Source organism: Girardinichthys multiradiatus, chromosome 1 (genome assembly GCF_021462225.1).
Source record: "Girardinichthys multiradiatus isolate DD_20200921_A chromosome 1, DD_fGirMul_XY1, whole genome shotgun sequence".
Lineage (NCBI taxonomy): Eukaryota > Metazoa > Chordata > Actinopteri > Cyprinodontiformes > Goodeidae > Girardinichthys > Girardinichthys multiradiatus.
This window is the reverse complement of record NC_061794.1, coordinates 35,075,641-35,092,430: the sequence shown is the minus strand read 5'-3', so window position 1 is coordinate 35,092,430 and position 16,790 is coordinate 35,075,641. Positions and strand designations below refer to the sequence as shown.

Sequence of the window (16,790 nt, the reverse complement as noted above, 5' to 3'; positions counted from 1 at the left end):
GAGTGACCAAAATTTTAAGCAATCAGCAGTGTGACAGCAGATCTTTGAGGGCAAGCAGGACAATATTTGAGAATTTCTTTTTGGCATTTAATCATTTTAAAACCAAGTTTCGATAACATTAGATACAATCTAGATGCCAGCAAGTAGTTTGAAAGTGAAGCTAGAAAAAGCTTTCTATGTACTCACAAAGGTAATCATGTGAAAATTGTTAAGCGACGCATTAGCTTTAAGTGGACCCATGTGCTTTGGTTGGATAATTGGGCTTTTGGGTAAAAACACTGCTGTTGGATTTGGTGTAAAACAAAGAATGAATATATGAAAAAGCACCTCATTCTGATTATAGGTTTAAAGCGCTTATGGTCTCTGGGGACTTGATAAAGCGCTATACAAGTTCAGGCCATTCCCACTGTTAGGGATGGTGGGGATCTATGATGGTGTTTCTTCCAAAAATTCCAGGATCCTTGTTAGAGTGCATGGCTTCACAGACACTCTAAAATACCAGGACATTTAAGATAAAAAGCTGGTGGACTGAAGGGGTCATCATTGGGTCTTTCAGCAGAATAACTACCCAAAAGTATGTCCAAATCAATGCAGAAACATTTCTTCAGTTGGGCTATTACAAATTTATTTTTATGCAACTGTAGACAAAATGCAAAGGGAACAGCTTGGACTGCAATAGGTGTTTAGTAATTATTGAATTACAATAGATCCAAGCTCACCATGCCTTTCTCTAGTTTTCAGTTTTAGATTATGCTACGAAAACATAAATAAATAATTTATTTAAAGGCTGTTTACTCATCATTACCAGGGATGGCGACAAATGTGAAAAAGGCTGTATGTTGTTATACACACTAATCTCATCTGATACGTACCGAACAATCATTCTGCAATCATGATGTATGTTTAACTAGATGTGATTTTTGTCCCTGCTAGGTGACAGACATGATGCAGAAAGCTCTTTTTGACTTTCTGAAACACAGATTTGAAGGGAGGTCAGTAAAATTTGCATAGTGTTTTGAGCCATGACTTTAATGACCAGCCCAAATCCTATTGTGTGTTAATTTAATTAATTTAATCTTCAGGATCTCTATCACCCGTGTAACTGCCGACCTGTCCTTAGCCAAGAGGTCTGTCCTGAATAAAAGAAACATAATGGAGAGATCCAACACCCGCTCCAGCCTTGGTAAAAAAGCCAATATCAACACAAAAATGTTTTTGCTTTAGTGAGGAAGTAAATATGAGCAAAGTGTATCTCAATTGTGTAGCGGAGGTTCAGAGTGAGATTGAAAGGATATTTGAGCTTGCCAAAACCCTGCAGCTGGTGGTTCTGGATGCTGACACCATCAACCACCCTGCACAGCTCGCTAAAACATCCCTTGCTCCCATCATTGTCTATGTTAAAGTTTCTTCACCAAAGGTATGTGCTACTCTTGATCATCGTCTTTAGGCTGCCTCATCCTCCCAGGATCCTGATGTAGTTCTTCTTTGTCTCTTAGGTGCTCCAGAGGCTGGTCAAATCCAGGGGGAAGTCTCAGAGCAAGCACCTGAATGTGCAAATGATGGCTGCAGACAAACTCTCTCAGTGCCCCCCTGTGAGTGCCCCCCTAGTTTATAAAGTAAAGATTTATAAGGTTATTTATCCAGTCAGGACAAGGAAGTCAGGAGAAATGTCTGGGAGCAGTAATTTCTGAGACCTAACAGACTAGCACCTTACCCAAGTATTTAAAAGCGCTCTGTGGCTAGCCCAATCTCCTTGTTATTCACTATAGTGACAAATATCTGCTTGTGGCAAATATTTTAATAAAAAACATTCTGGACCAGTTCAGGTACTGTAGATGTTGCAATTTTTGCTCAGTTTCTGGCTAGCATTGTTACTCTGATTCACATGTGTGTCAGCACTTTCTTTTTTAAATTAGCAAGCTTAGCAGTGGCTGCAAGAAGTCTCACGTTTCTATACAGATTTGGTCAATATTCTGAGGCCACCATCTATCAAGCCCCTCAAATTCCATCAGCAGTTTGTTTTTTCTTCTGTTGTTTGGCCTTAAAGCTAATACTATGCATGTGGTGGTTGGAAGGGAAATTAAAGTACTGATCAGATGTTCATTTGGATCAGACACTGAGAAAAAAATTGGGTAAACCTGCAAGAGGACATTTTGGAGAGTGTTTTTTTATATATATATATATTATTTTGCGGCACTAGAGGCCTTTATTTTTCAACAGTAGGTAGATAGGAAAGAGGGCAAAGAGAGGGCGAGACATTCGGCAAAGGTCGCCAGGTCCGGGACTCAAACCGGGGACAGCTGCATCGAGGACTATAGCCTCTGCACATGGTCGCGTGCTTCTTGATCTTTACGTTAAAGCCTAGCTTCCAATTGTTTCATTATCCTGGGGCAAAAAGTGTTTTAAAACAACTTCCTATCACTCGGTTCCCGATTGTACGTCTTCTTCCATATGTGGTAATAGTGCTTTTGATTTAGGCTCCACCAGCCATTTCCGGGTCAGAAAACTGCATTTTAAAATTACTTATCAGCTTTGAAAAAGAATGGAAAGGTCAAGTGTGATTTATTAAAGTTTAAACTTTCAAATTTATTGGCTTTCTAGTTGCCGCTGGTCATGAAAGTAAAACCCAAAAATCCTTACATGCATAAAAATATGTAAAACCCTTCAATTTTAAGTGTTCCTCCTTTTCAACATGACTGTATTTATGTGTTTTATTGCAGGATATGTTTGATGTCATTTTGGATGAGAACCAGCTAGAGGATGCTTGTGAGCATTTGGCTGAATACCTTGAGGTCTACTGGCGTGCCACTCACCTGCCTGGAAACACCCCTCTGAACCCCTTGCTGGAGCAGAGCCTGACCCCACCCTCTGCCATCTCCAGCCTTCAGGTAGGTTCATCAGCTTAAATTCACATCTTGCAATGCTGGTTAAAGACTAGAAATCTTCTGATGGTAAATTTTGCCACTGTTTTTACCCACTGTTGCCATCTCAGACTCGCTCATGTGTTTTGATTTGTTTCAAGTTGTCCTGTCTGTCCTCTCGCTCATCCCTGCTTAACACTTTTGCAGTTTTCTGAAACACAGGGATTAATTCAATGATCGCTTACAAAACGGGGTGAGTAGTGGGGTTTATATGTTATGTATGTGCACCCGCCCCCCTTCTACACACCTTCTGACACCTGAACACAACACGGCGGCTGAGACAGTGAATGAACCGTGTTTTATTCACTCAGATCTTGCCAAAAAACATTGTTTTTGTTGGTCTGTTTTTCTTAATTGCACCATGCATTTTGTCTTTTATTTGATGGTTTTTAGTCAATCCCTGTTTTACAAGCTTCTATGGAGAATTCCTAATGCACTGAAGCCCCATTTTTAAGTGATAACTGAAATAAAAAGCTGGTGAAACAACATAATATCCCCATCATTTCATTTTTTCAGTAGTGTTCATCCTTTCCAAGCATGCTTTGTGAATGATGTTCCTGCTCACAGTGGCACATATAGCAGCGCCTATTAAAAGAAAAGCAATCAGTGATTAACCCACGGGTCTGCAACCTGCGGCTCCAGAGCCACATGTTACTATTCGGCCCCTCCACTGTGGCTCTTATAAAACCAGATAATACATTTTTTTAATTATAAAGGCAAAAAGAATGGGTGGTTTTAAGAGTTATTCTCTATGTTTTTATGCAGTATCTGCATATAATATCTACAACAGAAGGGCCCCAATAGTACAAGGCTATTAAAAGTAATGTAATGATTATATTTTTAAGTGTGTTACCTATCTTTTTTCATTTTCCATATATATGGAAAGGGCTCACTCAGCTGGCCTCACTTTTCAAAATCAAGAGTTGGCTTAACTTGTGTATTTAATGTGAAATTAATGTACTCAATTACTGAGCAATTGGCATCTGTGCAATGACTTTCTGTGATCAGCTGTGGTTAACGCATCCATTCAGCTGTTTTATTTGTTTTTGCATCTGCCTAAATGAAACAGAAGACCCTTGACCAACTCAGGCTTATTTCCCTTATTCTATGGCAAGCTTTTAGTTTCAAATATCTGCCACTTTCCAGTCTGTGTGGTAAAGACGGTTTGTAAAAACAGTATTAATCAGGACCCTGACTATAAATCCTATATTTCATGCCAGCTAGTTTTTCTTTTAAACACCTCATTCTGAGCAATAAAAAAACATTATGCAGCTGTTCAATGAAAACCTGTTAGTGAGTGGTAGAAAAAACTGCTTATCTGGTCAATGAATGCCACCATTTCTGCCACTCAGTGACAACTGTGATAGCATTTAAAACTATGTAATCATACATTATCCAGGTTCCTTACGTTGGTTTTAATCATCCACTCATTTTAAACAATCCTCCAGTCAAAGTAGAAGAAGTGCATACCACATGAATTCATTACATAATCACTGTAATTTGGCATATAATTGCACATTTAATGCATTAGTGTTTATGAATAAACATAACTAAATATTTCAGATAATGAAGCCATTATAGTATTATTAGGATTTTATATTTTTGTTGGTCAAAATCAATGTTGATGTACATTCTATGTTTAAGCTAAATTTGAGCTGCATGTGTTTAATTTCTTTTGTTTTCAGTCATCTATTCATAATCTCATGTAAATGTTCTCTGCTAAAAGAGAAATTCAGTGAAACTGACTGGCTCCTGTTGGATAGCGGCGAAAACAAACAAAGAATGGAATCACTGTTTAATGAGGATATTCAGTCAGTTGCTTTACTTTGTAGCAAAACAAAGAAAAATCACAGATAAGACAAAACAATTTGATTTAACGGTTAAACATTATGGCTTTATAAAAACAAATACCTAAAGATAATATTTTTCTAGTCAAATAGATTACCATATGGAATTCCCTTGTAATTTGCATTTGTGAACCAAGTATCTGTTCAAGTATAACAGTGAGTGCTTGCAGACTTTTTTTAGTCTCTGATTTTGTCATTTTTATCCTCTACATGACTGGAAAAGGAGACATGCCAATTAGTACAGTGGCAGTTTTTGATATGAGTCATATTGGCAGTTGCCCAGGACGTCATTCTAAAGGGTGTGCAGTGCACACGTGTACCAGATAATAAAATGTAACTCTTCTGTCAGTTGTGCGCTAAATACATTTTCTGTTGCATGTTTTTGCATGTGTAGTCAATGAGGAATCGAGCAGAAGGAGTGGCTCATCCAGGGTCCCATTCATGCAAGAACTGCCACTGAATAACCATATTCATTTTTGGGAATCATTTTTTTAAAATAAACATTAAATATACAAGTTTTTTCTCATCTCACAGTTATTTTTGTAAAAAGAAAAAAATTAAATAACTGATTAAATATCCTCAAAGAGTGATTATTTCCTATTTTTTGGCAGAGTTTGTGGAAGCTTTAATTTTTTTCAGCCATGATTACACTTATTAATGTGTTATTGAATGCTGTTTTGCTTGAATGTTTAGGAATTGAAAGAAAGGTCTGTTTTTGCTCCTCAGCATTATTTTTGTCAGAATAATCTGGTTGAAGATCTATTGAATGTATTAAGATTGTGGTTATTTAATTAAAATTGCTGTGAAATCATGAAAACAATGCCGTGATAGTTTGTTTTCGTGATTTTAATTTTAATTTATAACAGAAAATTTGAGTTAATTGACTGAAAGTACAGTTATTATTATGATTAAATAAGTATTTTCAAATATTCATTCAAATATTCATACTAATCAACCATAACATTATCACCACCGACAGCTTTTCTAAAGGCTACATCTTGCAAGGTCAATATGTTTCCTCCTCTAAGGGGATGATCAGTCATGATGGCCGATCCTTCTGTTTAAACAAAAAAATATAATGATAAATCTTCACTTTATTTTTTGTGTTATTTTTCTTAATAATACAGCCTAATTGTTCATCAGCTTTTTAATCTACCATTAAAACATTCCAGCATGACAGATGTTCATCTGCATCTCCCCAGCTTTGGGTTTCTGTGTTAAGTGTGGAAAAGTTAGCAACTGCAGCAAAATGTAACTCTTTCAAAGGGACATTTTGGCTTGTCAGATTGGTTTTAAATCTTTATTTTACTTTATTTTAATTATATTTCTCAAAAATGTGACTATTCTGGCACTTTACGTCATGAAAGCTTTGGCCTCTAGAAATTTGTAGAAATAATTAGGAGGAAAACAATAATTCACAAGATTCCAAAAATCTGAATTAAAGTATTTAAAACATTTGTTTCCAACAGTAACCGATCTGAAGAAGTTCTTAGAACGAATGTACATTTATCAATTTCCAAGTCAGTAATATATATTTGAGGCCAATGCTTGCACGACCTTGATAATTACATAAAGGAATCATACACCAGGCTAAAATTAAAAGCAGTTCTTATCCTTTAGGATTGACTTCTTCAGATTCCCTTTCTTCACGTCCAGTATTTGTAGTTTTTTTCACCCTGTCTTCTATCTGATGTCAAAGTCTTTAAAGGGGTTGTTAAGATTTTTTTGAAGTAAGGTTCTGTGAAGTTGTCATTTGTAATAGTTCCTTTTTCTGTTGTAGAAAGTTGTCATAATTGCAGTGATAAAAAAGTAGAATCTCTCAGAGCAGTAAAATGCTAACCGTTAGTCAGATGGATCCGTGTTTTAGTTAATTATGTCAACTTAAAACAACTAAAAACTAAAGATGTTCTTGTCCATTGGATACAACAACAGCAGATTTCAAAATAATCTACACTTTTATAAGAGGCTGTAAGTAGGGCTGGAACAATTAATCGGATTAATCATGATTAATTAATTATTTAAATACGTCAACTAATTTAGTAATCGAATAATTGTTAACCGGAGTATACAGACTCTAAAACATGGCATTTTTTGAAGGAACAACCCACTCAGAGCAGTAATTAGGCCAAAATTGTACAAAAAATATACACATCTTTAAATTAAATGAAAAACCTTCTTTAGCTGTATTATGCTATATCCAGAACTCCTTAAGTGGCATAGTTTTAATTTCACCTTCAAATTCTATAAAAACTCCTATTAAGCAACTTTTCCTATCAGATTATTAATCACCTAATCGAAAAAATGGTGGACAGATTAATTGATTAGAAAAATAGTCATTAGTTTTAGCCCTAGCTGTAAGTTTGTTTTTTTAACCAAACAACATTCGTCCTAGTTAAAGATACACTGGTTGAGGCCACCGGCTGTATCAATCCACCTGCCATCAGCAGCCATCGTTTACTTACTGAAACAAAGCTAATTGTTTGGCTAAATTAGAAAAAAACACAAGATAAACATCTGTAATACATGAAAGTGTTATGGTAAATGGACTGAACTTATGTAGCGCTTTTCCAGTCATACAGACCGCTCAAAGCGCTTTACACTAGAGCCACATTCACCCAATCGCACTCACTAACGCTCACACATTCATACACCGATACGCAGATCGGTAGGCAACTTGAGGTGCCTTGCCCAGGGGCACATCGACATATAGCAAGAGGAAGCTGGAATTGAGCCCACAACCTTGTGATTGCAAAACGACTACACTTCCTACTGAGCCTTAAATAAGTAAAGAACACTGACCCCAGGTAGGAAAAAGGCAACGTCCGGCTTGTCAGCATCACAAAGGCTCATGGATCTGAGTCGCAGGTTTATACAAGGACAAGACTGCCAAAACAAAGTGACTTTCTGCATATCTTTGGTCTATTGTTAAAAAGTTGTGTGTGTGTTCTTTCTGCATTAATTATGCATGAAATTTTCACATTTGAAGTCTGTTCACATTTTTCATACATTTACGAAAACTTTAAGACCTGGATATGCACATTAGCCTTTACACAACTTGCAGCTTGCAGCAAAAGCTTACTTTTCAAACAGTGTTAGTGATAATGTGTTTGTCCCTCTTGGCCTTCCATACCTGAACAGAGCAGACTGACATGTGATGTGGAGGGCCAGGGGAGGCAACAAACACCTTAATTTTTATAATTCTTTTGCATCTTTGATGCATTGTTTGCCTGTTGTTTCTACAGGTTCTTTGCTTCATGTAAACCAGTCTAAAACATATTAACAACATGCAAACAACATACTTGATCAATTTACAAAAAAATAATTAGATCTTACAGATTGCCACAAAAGTTTACTCCACCGATTATTTAGAGCCACTTCTGATCAGTCGGATTGATACAGCCAGCAACCTCAGTCATCCTAACTTTGCCTACAGTGAAAGTGTTGATGGCTCATATCTACAAATATAGCATGTATGTCACAGATCTAAACATTTTCAGTTTGAGCTTTGAATTACAAAAACTGGCTAAAAAGGCCCATAAAGGAGGTGGTGGCAGGGTCCCTCTGACTACATGTTAGATTTCTACTACCTGTTTGCTCGAAGATTTGTGTACTTTTATATAAATTCACTACGATATAACACGTCTAATGCAGGAAACAACTTCAAAGTACCTTATCCAAAAAAAAAATGTTTTTGGATACGTTTTTTTTTATTTTTTAGAACTACTTCTTTACCTTCCTTACTTTCTTCATGACCATCTCAATTCTACAGAACAAGAACCAGACACAGCCTCGAGCGGCAGTGGGCATGGAGGGTGAGGAAGAGGAGGAGGAAGCGGGTGAGGAAGTCCACTCTCCGCTGGAGCAGGACAGTCTTATGCCATCTGATGAGGCCAGCGATTCCCTGTCCCGTAACCACAGGGGGAGTCCGTGCCACACAGGGGTCGAGGAGGATGAAGAAGAAGAGGAGGAGGAGGAGGAAGAAGAAGAGGAGGAGGAAGAGGATGGTTACGCCTCCCCCTGTCATGGCCGCTCATATAGAGACAGGTACCCCTCCCACCGAGGGCATCCAGGCAGCAACCACAGCACCAACGGGCACGAGTCACAGGACAGGCTGCTCCAGCGCGAAGCTCAGCAAGGACACAACCAGAGGAACAACCGCCAGCGCAGCCGCCCCTGGCCCCGAGACAACTACTGAGACAAGGGCCCCCTCTGGCCTCCAGGTTGCTAACAAGGTTCCCCCTTCCCAAAGCCCCCTGACTGATTCACAGATCCAAACAAATTATTTAAATGTCAAAAAAACCTATCCAACGTTAAACTCTATACTTTACAGTCAGTTATTGTTAATCAGTAATCTAGTTCTTATTCCTCCATCCTCCTATTTTATGTAAATTGGGATGATTGCTCAGCTTTCTGGGGTCAAACAATTACAGTTAAATTCAACAGGGCTATCCACCTCTGCAACAGAAAGGTTTCAGGATACCAGCTGAATGCAGACTCAGACATTAGCTGCTTCACCTAAGGTTTCTCTATTGTAGGATGTCGCATATACTGGCCTTAAAGTTCCTAAGACTTTTAACTATCTTTACTATTGCATGTATAACTATTTCAAGACGATTTGCACATTACGGCAGTACAGGAAGTGAATGATCTTTATGGAATAAACTAACGTAGGAATGTCCTGTGTTGAATCCATTTAAGATTAATTGTAATGCATTTGATTACAATGTATATACTGAATGGGTACCTGTTTCATTGTTACTTTCTTTGTCTGATTTTGTGGTTATGGGCAGGTATTTATTGCCATCCATTTGCACACATAGCACCTCGTTGTGTCACCAACAATTCAGTACATTCTGGACATCCTTTGTCTTTGCTGTTGCACAATCACTGACACCCCTAAAAATCTGAAAAAATAGGCAAATAGAATGTAAACACAACCAAGGAAGGGAATGTTAAGAGTATTCCAGGGGACAAATTCTTTGCCAAAATGTTTGTTTACATCAAGTCATTCACATATATCAAGAACATGCTGCTCAGCTGCAGCTCCTCTTCAAATCAATGCTTCACCGAATGTAAGCTCGCATGCCTTTTGCACCTCCAGCACCACTTGGTTTCTCTGGCCCGACAGATCGCAACGTAATTTGATTGTAGCACGTTAACTGATTGTAGCAACCACAATTCCCGCACAGATCGCACCCTCTGTGGAAAACATGGCATCAATTCTGTGTATACTGCAGTTTTAAAGGCAGGTTTTTACAAAGGCGGATCCTCAGGTGTCAAGTCCTCAACTCCACGATATGAACTCGTTGGGCTTCTAAAGGACTCGTAGCACCCGTGATGCCGTGTCAGTCCGTTCCTGTGTGGGAGGTCAGGACAGCCAAAAGCCTATGACCCTTTGAGTGTAAATGTATATGTTATTTGCACATTGCTGATGCATTCATGTGTTATTTGCATTGTTTACATGTGAATACAATGCGGAAACAGCATGTCAGCAACACATCAATGATCCCAATAAAATGTGTTTGTGGCCCTACTTGCCACATGTCAGTCTGTCCTTGTATGGAAAGCCAGAAAGGCCAAAAAAATATTTTTTGTCTAAAGTATTTAATGCTTGCATGTTAATTTGTTAACATGTTTTTACATTGGGTCCAATTTAATTATGTATGTAATGCATAAACAACATTCCAACAGTATCAAAGATCTGAAAAGTCACACGTTTGCGGTCCTCCCGACCTTTGATGCAGAAATAGACTGACACAATGAAGGGAAAGCCAGGAGGGACACAAACACATTACTTTTTTTTTATAAAGGCTTTAGGTATGTTATTTGTGCGTTTGCACATTGCTAACATGTATCCACATTGTTTCTGTGTGAAACGTTTACATCATCAACGCACGGAGACTGTGCAAACAGCAGCTTGTTTACCATGCAAACATATCACCAAGAAATCAAAGCCACAAAGAGTTACATATTTTGGCTGTCCTGACCTTCCTAAACCCTAATCCGTTTCTAGTCCACGAGCTAACAAGTTTCACGTGACACTGATGTCTCTGTCCTAACACAGGGTCAGTGTTTATGCGTTTACTGCTTCCATGTGTCACAGATATTTATCTAGTGTTCTGTATATTTAAAGAGATAAAAAAAAACAGCATGGTTTAAAAAAGAAAAAAATCTATGCAAGTGTTGCATGAACTTCTGATTGTTTCTTTTTACAGTTAAGTATTTTAGTAATGCATTCGTTCTGACTCCTCGTCGTCTTGTAGTGATGATAGTCTTGTCTTTGGGGCTACTCACTCCTCTCTACAGCAACAAATTCCTGAAAATTTGTTTCCCTCTCTACACACCTCGATATGAGGAGATTTTACCACAGCATTTGCTCGTTGCACTTTTAAGTCACTCGACAGAAAATAGTCCCAGTTCAAAGCTGTGACAAAATGAGTGAGTCCTGCATGTCTTAGCTCAACAATTAGTTACTTTCTTTATATTTTGGCAGAGTATGTTTTTTGAAGCGGACCAATTTAGCAACTGATAAAGCAGTTGAGGTTTTTCAATTTTGAAGCACAATTTTTACAAGGGTTTTGATTTGATTTTCTGTCTTATTCTGTATGCAATATTGAAGCCGAACATTGAAAAGCTCTAAACGCCTTAGACCATCTGGACTTCCTCTTTTGTGTGAGTAGAAAAAAAAATTGCACTACTTTGTTTTTTGGGATGGTTGCTTTGTCATGCAATATCTGCACTAAATATAACCATATATCCACCAGACTACCACAGCGTGCTAGCGTGACCCCAACACGCCTCTTCCCTTCTATTTATCAACAGAGACAAAAAAGGTGTAAAAAGTCAGACCTTTTCTTGCCTGAAGCTGTATAGAATGCTTTCTATTGGAAAATAGAATTATGATGCTAAGTGAAATATGACTTAAACTAAATAAACATGACATTTTATGTACTTTTAATTGTTTGAGTTGTCTGTGTTGTGTTTTATAATAAAAATACAATCATTTGTTGGTGAATTGTTCTAACTAAATAAGAAGACTTTAGATTTGGCAATAAATGCAGTGGTTGGTTAATTCTAAAATGACCAATCAGTAAAGATGGATTTTAGCTTGTTTGAAGTAGAGGGGATGCAAATAAAGACTAGTGTAAGACAAATAAGGCAATTTTAAATTGCCACTCATGTGATGTGACTGTAAAGGAGGATCACAATTGGATCAAGAGTATCTCTATTTTACAAACATTCAAAGACAAATCATGACACTTTTGCATCTCTCTTTCTTCAACCTTTTGGTAGGCCTATAGAGGGGAAAGAGTAACTGTAACAAATTATAAGGCAATTGCATAATGTGTTTCATGTGTTGCCAATAATGTCTAATATGAATGTGAAAAAGCTTTTTTACTACCTCCCTCACGATCTTCGCTGTACATGGTGATGAGATTCAGTGCGTCCGGAAAGTAAATTCCCACATTTAGTTTTGTTAGAGCCTTATTCCAAAATGTATCAAATGAATCTCTTTCCTAAAAATTCTACACACTACAATACTATTTGTATTATGTAGTACTATGTATGATTTATAATTCTACAATACTATGGCAGGGAAATTTGTTTTGAGAAATTACGAGAATAAAGTTGGAATATTACGAGAATAAAGTCATAATTTTTATGAGAACTCTGAGCACTGTATTTCATGTGTTAAAATGAGGAATGTTGAGCATTTTGTGAAGTTATACTTTAGTATCATTTTCACAAGTTATCAAAATCATGAGTTTTTGAGCATGATGAAGGGGCAGGGCCAGGCCTCAAAAATGACGTTCTCGCCAAAAAATTCAGCAGCTATAACTTTCTGATAGATTGACTGAATTAGACCAAAGCTGCTATGATTGATCCCTCTTAGGTGACCAACAATCCTATGTGGTCAAATTATGACATCATCAAAGCCACGCCCCTGCGAACAGGAAGTGACTTCGCTTGGAAAGGTCCCTCTCTGACCCTCTTGTCACCAAACAACTTGAAAGTGTGTCAGAAGACAGATAACAAGTTGGTCTAACTTCGTTTGGAACACAGAGACTGCATGCTGGAGGGTGTGGCCGTGGCGGCGTGGTGAAGTCAGGTGTCATGCGATGGCCATAGATTTGGCTCTAAATTCCACATATAACATCTGCACAAAATTCAATATGATTGATCCAAGTCCAGACCCCAAAAGAGATCTACAGAAATATTTGGTGGGCGTTGCTTAGTTTCTACCTACAGGAATTAAAAAAAATCAGCCCCAAACCATGTTTTGTCTGAAGATTATGATATTCAGTACACATATGTAACTTCTCAGGACCTACAAAAAAAGACTCTTGGAGCCTTGGTCCAAACCCTACAGGAAGTCGGCCATTTTGGATTGAAGTTCCGATTGTGACCTTATTTTTGCCGTTTCTAGCCTCCGCATCTCATAATTTCCTAAAAAAAAAATCTCTTAGCCTGGCCCTAATATTCCATCTTACAATACTACGACAGAGTATTAGGACCAGGCTAAGAGATTTTTTTTTTATTACAAGAATAAAGTGGTAATATTATGAAAATAAAGTCGTAACATTACAAGAATAAAGTAATGACAGCTCCTTTTCCACAAAACAAGCAAATTCCTCCAGGTCTGTGTGTTTCTTTCTTCAAAACAGACACAGTCATGCACAATCGTTTCAAAGTCCAGATACTAGTAATAATTTGATGCTGATGTCCTAAAAGAGTAAGAATGTTCTATTTGTAAAAACTGATACTAAAGTATAACTTCACAAGATGCTCAACATTCCTCATTTTAATGCTTGGAAAATGCTTGGAAATCATAAAAAGTTCTCATAAAAGTTCCGACTTTATTCTTGTAATTTTAAAACAGAAATTCTCTTAGCCAGGCCCTATTATACCGTCGTACAATACCCCATTATGACAGTGCGAAAAAAAGTCTTTTGGATGTTGTTGCAAATTTATTACAAATATAAAACTAAGAAATCACAGTTACGTAAGTATTCACAGCCTTTCCTTAATACTTTGTTGATCCACCTTCAGCAGCTTTGCACATTTGTCTTTAGACAGTTTTGTCCATTCTTCTTTGCTGTACATTTCAAGCTCCATCAGGTTCAATTCAATTCAACTCAGTTTATTTATATAGCGCCAATTCACAACACATGTTGTCTCAAGGCACTTCAAAAAGTCATGTACATACATTCCAATTAATCCTAACAATTGAACAGTGCAGTCAGATTCAGTTATTTATTCAAATTGGATAAAAACTTTTTCTGTCAAAGGAAACCCAGCAGATTGCATCCAGTCAGTGACTTGCAGCATTCCCTCCTCCCGGATGAGCATGTAGAGACAGTGGACTGTCACTGGCGTTGACTTTGCAGCAATCCCTCATACTGAGCATGCATGTAGCGACAGTGGAGAGGAAAAACTCCCTTTTAACAGGAAGAAACCTGCAGCAGAACCAGGCTCAGTGTGAGCGGCCATCTGCCACGACCGACTGGGGGTTCGAGAGAACAGAGCAGAGACACAAAAAGAACAAAGAAGCACTGATCCAGGAGTACTTTCTATGGGAAGGAAAAGTAAATGTTAATGGATGTAGCTGCTTTGGTCGTTTCACCTAGAAAGACAGAACAAATCAACTCTGAGCCAGTTTTCAAGGTTAGAGTCTGAAAGAGAGCACATAGAGTTAGTCACAGTAAAAGCTCAGTCAATTGCCATGTCTAGGAGAGAAAAAGGGTTAAACACTGAAAGACAGGGCCAAGTGGATCATCGGTAGAGGGTGAGCATTAAGTTGTTGCCAGCAGAAGCTCGGACGATTCCCCTCTCCAGAAAGGTGTCACTGGTAGAAACAGAGTCAGGCCAGGTGTAGCTTCTAGGAAGAGAAAAGAGGGAGAACATAAAGTTAAAAACTGAAATAACAGCAAATAATGCAAAATTGGAGAGTAGTGTGAGAATGTAGCAAAGAGGGTGAAAGTGGTCATTATGTCCTCCAGCAGCCTAAGCCTATAGCAGCATAACTACAGAAATAGCTCAGGATAACCTAAACCACTCTAGCTATAAGCTTTATCAAAAAGGAATGTTTTAAGCCTAGCCTTAAAAGTAGACAGTTTGTCCATCTAGAGCCCACTGATGGCCATTGTTATACTAAAAACTACAACGATTGGGATATACCTCTCTCTGTCAGATTGATTATAACCATTGGAAAAGAGAGGGGTTTATACAGGTAGCAGAAATGGAGGGTGTGTTTGCACCTCAACCATAACTGAACCGGTTTAGGCTAAACCTGACTCCCCCTTACTCCAACCAACTGGGAGGGAAGAAGATGGAGGTAAAAAATAAGGAACATAGCTCAGGATAACCCAAGTCACTCTAACTATAGGCTTTATCAAAAAGGAAAGTTTTAAGCCTAGCCTTAAAAGTAGACAGGGTGTCTGCCTCACGGACTAAAGCTGGGAGCTGGTTCCACAGGAGAGGAGCCTGATAACTAAAGGATCTGCCTCCCATTTACTTCTAGAGACTCTAGGAACCACCAGTAAACCTGCAGTCTGAGAACGAAGTGCTCTGTTAGGAACGTATGAAACAATCAGATCTCTGATGTATGATGGAGCTAGATCATTAAGGGCTTTATATGTGAGGAGGAGAATTTTAAATTCTATTCTGGATTTAACAGGGAGCCAATGAAGGGAAGCTAAAGTAGGGGAAATATGATCTCTCTTTTTAATTTTCATCAGAACTCTTGCTGCAGCATTTTGAATCAGCTGAAGGCTTTTAACTGCATTTTGTGGACATCCTGATAGTAAAGAATTACAATAGTCCAGCCTTGAAGTAACAAATGCATGGACTAGTTTTTCAGCATCACTCCTGGATAGGATATTTATAATTTTGGCAATGTTCCGGAGGTGAAAGAAGGAAATCCTAGAAACCTGTTTAATATGGGATTTAAATGACATATCCTGGTCAAAAATAACACAAAGGTTTTTTACTTTATTATCGGAGGTCAATTGAATGCCATCCAGGATAAGTGATTGACTAAGCAGTTTTTGTTTTTAAAGACTCCGGTCCAAAGACGAGGTGTCTGTGCGCAGCCATTTTCAGATCTTTCCAGAGATGTTCAATCAGATTCAAGTCTGAACTCTGGCTTGGGCCACTCCAGGACATTCACATAGTGGTTCTGAAGCCACTCCTATGAGATCTTGGCAGTGTGCTTTGGGTCATTGTCCTGCTGAAATATGAACCATCACCCCAGTCTAAAGTCAAGAGCGTTCTGCAGCCGGTTTTCATTCAGGATGTCTCTGTACATTGCTGCATTCATCTGTCCCTCTATCCTGATTAGTCTGCCAGTTCCTGCTGCTGAAAAACATCTCCATAGTATGATTCTGCAACCGCCATGCTTCAGTGTGGGAATGGTATTGATCAGGTGATGAGTGGTGTTTGGTTTCCTTCACACCAAAGAGTTCAATCTTTGTCTCATCAGACCAGAGAATTTTGTTTTTCGTGGTCTGAAAGTCATTCAGGTATGTTTGGCATACTCCAGACGGGCTGCTATGTGACTTTTTTTAAGGAGTGAGTTTTATCTGGCCACTCTGCCATACAGACCTGATTGGTGGATTGCTGCAGAGGTGGTTGTCCTTCTAAAAGGCTCTCTTCTCTCCACAGAGGAACGCTGAAGCTCTGACCAAATGACCATGAAGTTCTCGATCACCCCCTCGACTAGGGTCCTTCGCCCCCAATTGCTTAGTTTAGACGTCCGGCCAACTCTAGGCAAAGTCCTGGTGGTTCCAAACTTCTTCCATTTACAAATGATGGAGGCAGCAGAAAATGTTGTGTATCCTTCCCCAGATTTGTGCCTCAAGACAATCCTATCTCAGAGGCCTACAGATAATTCCTTTTCCCTTTTCCCTTTCCTTCGCCTGCTTGCCGGGGCCTGGGCCCCCTGGCTCTGTCAGGCCTCTGCTTGGAGGGTGATGTGCTCCAGGGTCTCGAGTCTCTGGGTCCATGGCTGGATTTGCTCCGG

The 16,790-nt window shown here is 38.6% G+C and overlaps 1 protein-coding gene across 3 annotated transcripts in view; it reads left to right on the top strand.

The window, feature by feature from the left end:
- The window catches only part of cacnb3a (calcium channel, voltage-dependent, beta 3a), a 34,350-nt gene extending 22,624 nt beyond the window's left edge, over nucleotides 1-11,726 (top strand). For 2 of the 3 annotated variants that reach the window (XM_047375801.1, XM_047375795.1), the window contains exons 9-14: nucleotides 934-992; nucleotides 1,083-1,183; nucleotides 1,266-1,417; nucleotides 1,497-1,592; nucleotides 2,721-2,888; nucleotides 8,538-11,726. In XM_047375801.1, coding sequence (XP_047231757.1) covers nucleotides 934-992; nucleotides 1,083-1,183; nucleotides 1,266-1,417; nucleotides 1,497-1,592; nucleotides 2,721-2,888; nucleotides 8,538-8,963 — 1,002 coding nt within the window. In that variant the 3' untranslated portion in view covers nucleotides 8,964-11,726. Of the gene's footprint in view, nucleotides 1-933; nucleotides 993-1,082; nucleotides 1,184-1,265; nucleotides 1,418-1,496; nucleotides 1,593-2,720; nucleotides 2,889-3,068; nucleotides 3,353-8,537 lie in introns of those variants that run through there. The other variant, XM_047375808.1, reaches the window with a different exon arrangement.
- Nucleotides 11,727-16,790: the final 5,064 nt, after the last annotated feature.